The sequence below is a fragment of the Nicotiana attenuata genome, unplaced genomic scaffold (genome assembly GCF_001879085.1).
Source record: "Nicotiana attenuata strain UT unplaced genomic scaffold, NIATTr2, whole genome shotgun sequence".
Classification (NCBI taxonomy): Eukaryota; Viridiplantae; Streptophyta; class Magnoliopsida; order Solanales; family Solanaceae; genus Nicotiana; species Nicotiana attenuata.
In genome coordinates this window covers 391,661-402,748 of record NW_017670869.1, presented here as the reverse complement: position 1 = coordinate 402,748, position 11,088 = coordinate 391,661, and the positions used below count along the sequence as shown (strand labels likewise).

General features: G+C 40.4%; 1 protein-coding gene across 1 annotated transcript in view; it reads left to right on the top strand.

Annotated features, from left to right (window-relative positions):
• Positions 1-7,699: 7,699 nt before the first annotated feature.
• Positions 7,700-11,088, top strand: part of LOC109244068 (inositol 3-kinase) — a 4,934-nt gene continuing 1,545 nt past the window's right edge. The window contains exon 1 of the mRNA XM_019411098.1: positions 7,700-9,135. Coding sequence (XP_019266643.1) covers positions 8,281-9,135 — 855 coding nt within the window. The 5' untranslated portion in view covers positions 7,700-8,280. The remainder of the gene's footprint in view (positions 9,136-11,088) is intronic.

Sequence of the window (11,088 nt, the reverse complement as noted above, 5' to 3'; positions counted from 1 at the left end):
CATATGCTTTGGATTAATTGTTGGTACCAATCGAAGTCATGCATTTGTGCTTATAGTAGACCTTTTTAGCTTGGCATGGTATGGATGCACAATTGAGTTAAATACTTGGGAGGAGATTTTGTCGCTTTCATTACTTGAGGACAAACAATAGTTTAAGTTTGGGGGTTTGATAAGTTGATATTTTACCAACTTATCTTGTCTTTAAGCCTATATTTTTGCTATGTTTGAGTGATAAAATCATGTGTTTAATGTTATTTACTTCTATATTACACGTTCTATGTGATTTAGAAGTGATCTTGAAGAAACCAAGTGAAACGAGTCAAAAGGAAGCAAAAAAGAAGAAAATCTGGAAAGAGGCCTCAGTTGTCGTAAATGCGACACAATCCTGGGAAATGCGAAGAAAGCAGAGTTGGGAATTGCGAGTAATCCATTGCAATTGCGAAGGAAGACCAATGAAGAAGTCTTCGCAAATGCGAAGAAGACTCAGGCAGTCAACCTTCGCAAATGCGAAGTCTTGATCGCAAATGCGAAGGTCAACAATATGGTCATAGTTCGCAATTGCGAACTTTTGTTCGCAAATGCCAAAATCGAGCTTCAGTTCTGGGCAATTCTGTAATCTCACATTTTTTGGTCCCAAACCATTTAATACCCAGACCAGCTCATTTGTAACATATCTTTTGGCTTATTTTCAGTTCCAAACACTAGAGAGAACAAGATTTGGAAGCTAGGGTTTGCACACACACTTGGGTCTTGAAGATTTGAAGCTTTTGGTTGAGAATTTCTTACCCATTTAGGTTCATTTCTTCATTTCCTTACTTTGTATTGTATATCTAAGTGTGTAGTATTTTATCCAACACTTGAATCTTGTTTATGGAAATATTCTTGTTTAAAGTGTGGATTAAATATCTTGTTGTGCTTATGTATTGAATGATTTTTATCTTTTTATGAAGTGAGTTATTGTTACTTTAATTATTCTTGTTCTTTAATTTTTTCAAAGGGATTAGTTAATCCTAGGACTCGCCTATTAACTTCGAATTAATTTTGGGAAAGATTATTCGGTGTTGGGAAAGATTAATTAACAAGAACTTGAGGCTTTAACCCTCATTTTATAGATTGTACCTATGGATAGGATTGAACTACTTGTAGCCATATCCGGGTGTGCTTAATCTCTTAATTGTTTTAGGGATAATTCAATTAGGAAGTCTTGTTAGTCTTTGGAAGAAGCTAATATAGAATTAGGCTAATTAACATAAATTCGCTCATATTTGTAAAATCGTGAAATACATTGGATCGTTACTTGAGTGTAATTCCCGATGCATCCATACTTGTAGACATTGATCATTTTACTTGCTTTCTAGGTTAGTCTATGTTTTTGCATCTAGGTATAAATCTTTTCTCAAATCTATTCTTAGCGTTTGGCATTGCATAACAAGTGATAATTTTCTTACATACCTAATCGCCTATATATTGTTCTCTATGTGATTCGACCCCGACTCATAGTTGGATAAATTATATTGCATGTGACCGTGTTCATTTTCTTTTTAGTAGTGGATTTGGACGTCATCAAGGAGATTCGAAAATTGAAGGCGAGGAACGCTATCCTGGAAGGTCAGCAGGCCCAAGGGGCCCCAGGGTCAAATGAGGAGATAGCTCGTTTGACAAAAGAAAATGCTGATCTCAGGGTACAAGTGGAGAACCTAAAAGAGAAACTGCTCACCGAGCAAACGTCGGCGAACGCCCGAATAGATCTAGTTCTCCAAACCCTTGCTGCAGCTTTCAAGCCCTCTACTTCTAGCGCCCCCTAGGCAGCCCCTCTCAGTGACCAGTTTCTGGATTTTGTGTTCTTGTTTTGATGACTTGGCAATTGTTTTTGTTTCTTTTTTTTGTGACGTGGATAGGATGCACCTGTACCGCTCCTGCTAAAAACAGTCCAATATTTGCCTTTGCTGTATAAGCAAAGGAATATGTTTTATCTATAAAGACTATCCTCTTTTGCTATCTAATGCTTATGTTTCTCTGTTTCTCTCTTCTATCATATTATGTGCACATACGTGGCATGAGTTAGCTAGGCCAGACTTCTTTATGCTGATTGCCTGCTTGTGTATTTTTAATTATGCCAAAAGGGGGAAGTATAATTGAAATAGGGATCTGATTAAGGGGGAAGCATAAAGCCAGGGGAACTTGTGAAGTTCCTGTTGCTTCATCTGGTTATTTCTATTCCAAAAAAATATGTTATCAATGTCTAAGTTTGTCATCATAAAAAAGGGGGAAAATTGATGGGTTTTCAATGTCTTAGCTTTATGTTTTGATGATCTAACAAACTTACTGTCAAAGAACCAGATAGGGAACCTGACACACTTGGTACACATTGCTAATCAACAGACTCCAGCTAATGTGAACTGCTACAACTTTAGAAGATAGAGAACCAACACAAGGACCTGATCCCTTGTGTTTCCTTGACAGCAGTACGAAAGTCAACTGTGTACAGCTGGAAAGTGACTGCCTTCACTGTAAACAGAAACAGTGCAGCACAATTTTGCAGTCACTTGTCCTTTGACCAACCAAGTGATTACATCATTCAAGTGATGTCATCCAAGTTGTATTAACAAGAGTATTACAACAAAACATCACTTGAACACTTGAGAATTCACTTCAAGCATTCAAGCAATCTGATATTCGAGAATTCAATTCTCAAGTACATCAAGAACAAAGTTTAACACTACTATGGACCAGTTCCTAAATCTAGTATCTTATTGTCTTTAGTTGAGTTGTAACTTTGTAATTGTTCTTCATTGTAACTCCTAATTTTTCTTAGCTAGAAGCGTTGCTTAGGAACCCTTTGTAAAACCATAAACCCTTTGTGTTTGTGTCGTGACTAGAGTTAGTCATGAGTTGAAGTCTTTGTAATAGGTGTATTGCAAAGTAGCTTGTTGTAGGTGTATTACGAGTTAGTGAGGGATTAAGAGTTTAATTCCTAGATTGCATAGGTAGTAATCTTAAAGTTGCTCATAGTGAAGTTGAAATCCTACCAGTGTAGGTCGTGGTTTTTTATCTTCTTGAGCAGGGATTTTTCCACGTAAAACTCCCTGTCTTATTTACTTACTGTTTTATTAACGTTCTCAGTGGAAACTCATAGAGGACCTGGTACTCTATAGTTTGGTGAGCTCATATGAACTATCACTACCGATATGGGGTGGCACTGAAAATAGGGTCTAAGCTTTCGTGAAGCTATAACCAATGCTAGAGCCAATTTTTCAAGGTGGGGGTAGCTCGTTTCGACATCAACAAGGGTTTTGCTAATATAATAAATTAGGGATTGCGTACCTTTAGTCTCGCGGACCAGCACCGCACTTACCGCGACTTTTGAGACGGCCAAATATACTAGGAGGCGCTCGCTGGGCTCTACTTTCGCAAGTAGTGGGGGCGAGGACAGGTATACTTTTAGTTCTTTCAAAGCATTGATGCATTCTGAGTTCCACTGGAGCCTATCTTCTTTTTTTAGCACGTTGAAGAATTTGTGGCATATGTCGGCTGACCGCGAGATGAATCTTGATAGAGAGGCTATGCGGCTAGTCAGTTTTTGCACCTGTTTTTTGCTGGTCAACACCTCAGGTATCCCTTCAATGGCTTTGATTTGATCTGGATTGACCTCGATGCCTCTTTGTGACACCAAGAAACTGAGAAATTTGCCTGAGGTTACGCCGAAGGCGCATTTTTCAGGGTTTAGTTTCATGCCATACATCCTCAGTATACTGAAGGCTTCCTTTAGGTGATCAATGTGGTCTTCTTTTATTTTTGATTTAACCAACATGTCATCAATGTAGACTTCCATTGTTTTGCCGAGTTGATCTTTGAACATCTTGGTGATCAACCTTTGGTACGTTGCCCTCGCATTCTTCAACCCGAACGACATGACTCTGTAGCAGTACGTTCCCTGATGAGTGATGAAAGTAGTTCTCTTGGTCCTCTTCCTCCATGAGGATTTGGTTGTAACCCGAGTAGGTGTCCAAGAATCTTAGCAACTCGTGTCATGTTGTTGCGTCGATGAGCTAGTCGATGTGTGTCAATAGGAAGGAGTCTTTTGGGCATGCCTTGTTTAGGTCTGTGAAATCTACGCACATTCGCCATTTTCCATTTTTCTTTTTTACCATGACCGCGTTAGTAACCCATTGGGGGTATTTTGATTCTCGGATGGAACCTTTGGCGAGGAGCTTCTCTACTTCGTCACTTACGGCCTCGTTGATTGCATCGTTGAATTTCCTTCTTATTTGTCGTGCTGGTGGATAAAGTGGGTTGACGTTCAACTTATGTGTGGCCACATCTTTTGGGATGCCCGACATAACTACATGGGAGAAAGCAAACAGATCGGTTTTGTTAATTAAAAATTTGTGAAATTTACCTGGTTCTGAGAGTTTATGCCCGATGTAAGCCGTTTTGCTGCGATCGTCGTTGTATAGTTGGACGAGGTCGGGATCTTCTACTGTTGTTCGGCTGCTTCCACGGTGTCGGGGTCCCTGATGACGTCTGTTTGTACGTCGAGTCCATTTCCCGACTTAGATAATTTCTATGTCTCTGCGTACGCTCCCTTCATCTGTTGGGTGTATGTACAATCTTGGGCGATGCGATAACATTCTTGGGCAGTGCATTATTCGCCCCGGATACTGAATATTCCCCATGGAGTAGTGAACCGGATTACTTGCTAGAGGCTCGACGGGATAGCCCTCATGGCGTGTATCCATAGCCGCCCTATGATGGCGTTGTAAGATGTGTCTTGGTTCATGACATGGAATGTTGTTTCCAGGGTGACGCCCCTAGCCAGAACGGGTAGCGTTATCTCCCCGGAGGTTCGCTCAACTGCATTGTTAAAACCTGCTAGTGTTATGCAACGCGGTATTATCTTGTCCTCGAGCCTCATTTGTGCGAGGACTCGAGGGTGGATAATACACACGCCGCTTCCGTCGTCTACCATTCTTCTTCTTACATCAGTGTCTAAAATACGTAACATAATAACAAGAGCATCGAAATGAGGGAAAGTCAAACCGTCGGTATCCAACTTATTGAAGATGATACTGTCTCCGAAATCATCGTATCGTTCGTGGGTGATCGACCGTTTCAATTTATGCGTAGTGGTGAACTTCACATGGTTGATCGTTGCTTCGTCGCCTCTATCGATGATCATTTGGATTGTGCGAGTGGGAGAGAGTGGCTTAGGAGGTCCCTGGTGTGGTTCACGTCCACGGGCAAAGTTGGCTCGTCCGCGATCACTCATCAGTTCCTTCAGGTGCCCTTGGTTTAACATTCTCACTACCTCTTGTCGCAAACCTATGCAATCCTCGGTTTTGTGACCTCGTTCCTAGTGAAATTCATAGAGGATGTTCGACTTCCGAGTATTTGGGTCGGATTTCATATTTTGTGGCCGTTTCACCTTCGTGTCGAGCTTCTCTAGTGCGTACACTATTTCTGAGGAGAAAACACAAAAATTATGAGCGGATAAGAGTGGAGGCGTACCTCTTTCGTTTCGATGAGTCCCTGTGTGCGGCTTGGGCGGCCTTTCCCTATATCGAGGAGGTGGTGGGACGGTTGTTCTGACGTAGGGATGATGTCTTTCTCGGCTGAGACGGGGGCCTAACTGATCCCTTCGATCGTTGTTACGATGATTCTGCTTGAACTGATGTTAGCCGTTGGATTGGTCTATTAAGGTCGTCCTCGCCGGCTCTCACCTCGCGCAATAGGCATTGTGGATTTTTTTCCAAGTTGTGGGAGGGTATTTCATGAGCCTGCTTAATAGTTTTCTGGTTGCTCTCGACCCATTCCTGCTCAACCCGTTCTGGAAGGCCGCTACCGCCATCCCTTTTGATACATTGGGTAGGCTCATTCTCACCCTGTTAAACCAGTCGAGGAAGTTCCTGAGTCCCTCGCCAGGCGATTGCCTAACGGCGAATATGTCATTCACCCTATCTTTCGCCTTCTTAGCCCTTCCATGGGCAGTGACAAACTTGTCGTCCATTTCCTCGAACGTTGCTATTGACCGCGCCAGCAGTCGCGAATACCAGGTTAGGGCTCCCCCTGTTAGGGTTTCGCCGAACTTTTTCAGTAGCACCGATGGTACTTTCTCCTTTGATAGATCGTTTCCCTTCACCGTTGTAGCGTAGTGGACGATATGATTTTCTGGATCTGTAGTACCATCGTATATCTTCAGGTACGGTGGCATTTTGAAGGTTTTGGGAATGGCGTATGGAGCCGCTTCTTCGATGTACAGTTGTTTGATGAATCGACCAACGTCTCATTTTGGTAGTAACTTTGGGGCACCTGGTATATTGTCGACCCTTTCTTGGTATTCTTTCATCTGGTCGCGGAGCGCCTTGTTTTCGTTTTTCATTTCTTCCATTTTCTTTAGGACGGCTGCGAGCGCATCGTTACTTGCATCCATAATGGGGTAAGTGTTATCTGTTTGAGGAAGGAGCTGCTCGCCAGTAGTTGTTACGATGTCTGCTTGCGCGGTGTTGCCATTCTCCCTTTGGGTAGGTCTATCGAGTATATTGTTTAGAGTGCTTGTCAGCCACTCTTCCAGTAGTTTTTTCACTGCTGGTGGTGCTTCTTCAGTTGTGGATATAGAGGCTCCCCTTTCGCGTGAAACCGTCACGCTTTTGTGAGAGGGAGGTGAAATACTTCGCCTGGGCATAACGTTTGGTGTCATATTCTCGTCGTCTCCCCTGCCATCTTCGTTGATGGTGTTCAGAATGTTGGTAGTGACGCCTGCTATCGCCTTCAGTCTCGCATCTCTCTTTCCTACCATCGTTAGTTTGTGCAAAACGTGGAAGAAATGTTTTTTTTTATGATTAGAAAGAACTATAGTTTCAACTAAAACGTCCCCACAGACGGTGCCAAATTGTTTGAGCAAATAAATGCTAAACCAATTAGTAATAAATTAATAGGGTGAATCTCAGTTGAGCTTGATATATTCCTGACCAAATTGAGCGAAATTCTTGTATAGCAAGAAGAGTTTAGGAGCATTAATCAGTGAACTTAATGTGCTATGATTGACAAAATATGTAATATCATAAATATGCAATAAATGTGGGAAACAACATGGGTTGTAGAGTAAAGGAACTGTTACCCAATGATTGTATGATTGGGTGCTTCCTATCTCTGACGACGTGAAAAGATAAGCAGTTGACATGAATGTGGGATCTTGAGGTTTATGGATGAAGGTTAAACAACATGTGCTTGAATAAAGTGAATAAGACAACTCTTTCGTATATTCTTTTTCTCCCTTTACAATGTGTTTCAGTTTTTAAAAAGGCAGATCCCCCCCCCCCCCCTTGTTCACTATCCCCTCCTATTTATAAGGGACATTCCTTAAAAAACCCTAAAAAGTATAACATAAAGAATATCCAAGGAATATTCTTCCTGTCTCTTTCTAAGTTTAAGCTACCGTTATTATCTTATCTCAACTGTCCGCTTCTCGTCGTCGGCCTTTATCACAGCGACAGTCAGTCGTTGTGTCGTGGTCGACCCCGTCCTATGTCTTGCTTATCCGTTATCGTGGTTACCAAATTTGGACCTATGCACCTGCTCCAAATTTTTTTTAAAAGAAAACAGAAAAAATGAACTTTAAATTTGGTATACAAGTTTATGAGCAATTAGGCAAAGTAGGATTAGAGGAGACGGGTAGAAATAGATGATTTGGTCAAATATGACGGTGGTCCCCATACTTTACGAGTAATGAGAAAATTAAGATGGCGCAGAATCAAATCCCTTTCCAATAAGGTCCGCACTTCAATGCGTTAATGTCCATCTTCTCCCTAAAGCATAAGATTCCATTTCACAACTTTGCTTAATTTGCAATCTATTTTGCAATTTGCATCTACAACTCTTCTGCAATCTCTTGTTCTATCTGTCTTCCTCGCCCTTTTATTTATTGGCAAAGAAACACATGTAAAGCATACAGAATTGCTTATGCACGTAGTTTGTTTTTAGAGAAGTTGCTGCAGCAACATTTGTCTTTTCCGCCTATCTTCGAAAATTGCTTTTGTCTTCATTTCTTAAACACCTTTTTTTCTTTCCCCCCTGGCCTTTTCACATGATCCCGATTGACGCGCAGAAACAGCCACGGTTAGAAAAAGTAAAGTGTTGATGTAAAACTTAACCCTGGTGAGCAAAAATCATGAAAAAACTTTCTCTATTAGATTTAGTTAAAATCCTACCAATACATAAAGATTCCAAATTTATCAGAGCTTAAACGAGTGGAGAAGATTTTGGTTTTAATTGAAATTAATTATGGTGAAGGAAGCAAAAGATTCATCAATACCCACCACCCACCGGTGCTTAATTGTGGGGAATTACTGCCACGACGTTCTGATTAAAGACGACGTAGTTATAGCGGAGTCACTCGGCGGCGCAGCTTCCTTCATCTCCGCTGTCCTCGACGGCTTGTCCATTTCCTCCGACTACATTTCTAAAGTGGGCACCGATTTCGTGTACTCCGTAAATCACCGGCCGATTACGTCAGCTTCTTCCAAAACCACCGTGTTTCACGCCTATTTCTCAACCGAAACCAAACGCCAAGATCGGATCCTAAAACGGATCAGTGCATGCGACCCGCTAACTCCCTCGGATCTTCCCAACTCAAATTTCGATTTTGGTTTGGCTGTAGGTGTTGGTGGGGAGATTCTGCCCGAAACCCTAGAACGAATGATTGATATATGTAAAGTTGTGTTTGTAGATATCCAAGCTTTAATTCGGGTATTTGACCCGGTTGATGGAACAGTGAATCTTGTACATTTGGATCAAACCGGGTTTGGGCCTGTATTGAAAAGAATCGGGTTTTTGAAGGCGTCCGCGGAGGAGGCACCGTATGTAGATGTTGAGGAAGCAAGGAAATGGTGTTGTGTGGTGGTGACTAATGGGAAAGAAGGGTGTACAGTATATACTAAAGATGAAGAATTGCCCGTTGTGCCTTTTTCAGCTTTTCAAGTTGATCCAACAGGAGCTGGGGATAGTTTTCTTGGAGGTTTAGTTGCAGGGCTTGTTCATGGTTTGAATGTAGCAGATGCTGCATTGCTGGGGAACTTTTTTGGATCACTGACTGTAGGGCAAATTGGGCTTCCCAAGTTCCATTCGCGGTTGGTACAGGTTGTTTAGATACTGCTGCTGATTATGCATGTCATTTGTTGTTTGACATTTTTATTTGTTGAACCAGTGGTTTTGTAGTGCTTGAATGCTTTTATGAGCTTGTTGATAACTGAAATTGGCACCTTCTTGCTGTAGATCAATAGAACTAGTTGAACTATGTTTAATTCAAGTTAGAATATAAAATGCATGCATAGTTTTCTTTCCTATCTGAATTTGAGTTGTAAGTAATAGGTATCAAAACCAAAATGATAGTAGGAAGAAAACACTTATGAAGAGTTGAGCTTTGTTTTATAGAAAGGACGTCTAAGAATTTGACGAAAAACACACAGATCTATAACAGTATACTCAAGATATGACATAACTGCAAAGACAAATGAAAGTTCAGACTTCAGACTTTTAGCTGTCACAAAATTTGCAACAGTTTGTTACGGAATACCATGCTCTAAGTTCATAGTTGTTTGTGTTGAAGATGTTGCCTAATTATGTTCTAGTCTGAGTGAGGAAGAATTAGAATGGTTTATAACTGGACTGTCATATTGTGGTTAATCTAGTTTTCTCCCGGTGCCATAATATACAATTTGAAATTTGAAAATAGTTGAAGTGATGCTTTTAATTTGAATGACATTTAAACACGTATAAAAGTCTGCTGCTGTATGACGGCTATGTAACACTGACAGCAAAACTACATCGGCTACTATCCATTTGGATACACCTTTCAATTCTCTGATTTTGTCTTTAATAATAGAAAAATGAGGAAGAGCCAAAATGCCCATAAGACTTCTTATCTTTTGGGATGAAATCAATTTTCTTCTGCATGTGTCAATAGAATGTTACGATTTGTTATTGATGCTTTTTCCATATTATACTTTTCTTCCTAGCGCTGTTAAGATATGTGGAATTACATTTAGTTTTGTGCTCTTTCTTTAAACAAGAAAAGAAAGTTTCAACTATTAGGTGATATCTATTTCCTTCGCCTTCCATTGCTTTTTAAGAAAAGTTTAAGATATTTCTATTCTTTGATAGTATGCTTAATGCATATCCAGTATAATATCTCTGGTTAGATAGTGAGATAAAACCTTACATGTGAAGGATCACCTTATCTCCTTGGTCATGATTTTACCAAAATATATGTATCTTTGATGTGGACAAGAGTTGATGGAATATTAAGGTTGATGCACATAGAGTGGGGAAGAGAGTGCAGTATTTGAGGTGGGTATTAGCAGAATCTCAATGTGCTTAGTCATTCTGTATATCCCAATTCCTTATACATCTTGATGCACTCCCCTTATAGCTTAGTTCATAGAAACTGCGAAAGCTAGTAAGTCGATTTGGAAATGAACTTCTGAAGTGAAAATTTCTTGCAGTCTCCAATCACAAATAATAGAAGAGGGATCATGACCATCCGTTATGTGAATAGCAATCTATCAGAGAACTAAATTTGTATGCTGCAGTATACTAGTGATCATGTATCTTGTTAGTTTATCTAGTTTCCACTTATAATATAGAAATGTGGAGGTATTTTACTTGTTCCCATCAGACGTAGATACTTTTTGCCTGTATCGAGCTATTGTAGTAGGAATTTTGGCTATGGAACCTAGTAACCAACAATCGCTGCTTTATGTTGTCATTGGATTTACCGCAGATGAAATAGAAGCATCAGGTTATTTAAAGTCCATATCAACAATCACTTCTTAGACAAGTTCTGATATGACAGCTCTTTCTAGAGCAAGAATGAGTGACAGGCACCAGGATGGCTTTCTTATTGAATTTTCTCTTCTTGGCCTGCTTACTCGTCCTATATCCTTTTCCTCTCTTAGGTTATAGAGACGTATTTGCATAGTATTGTCTTAGTGCCCTTTCACTTATTTGTTGCCTCTTACGATGCTGTTATTACCTTTCTGGCTTCTTTTGTTGTTACAAACCTTTTCCTTTGTTTCTTTTCTGATATTATTG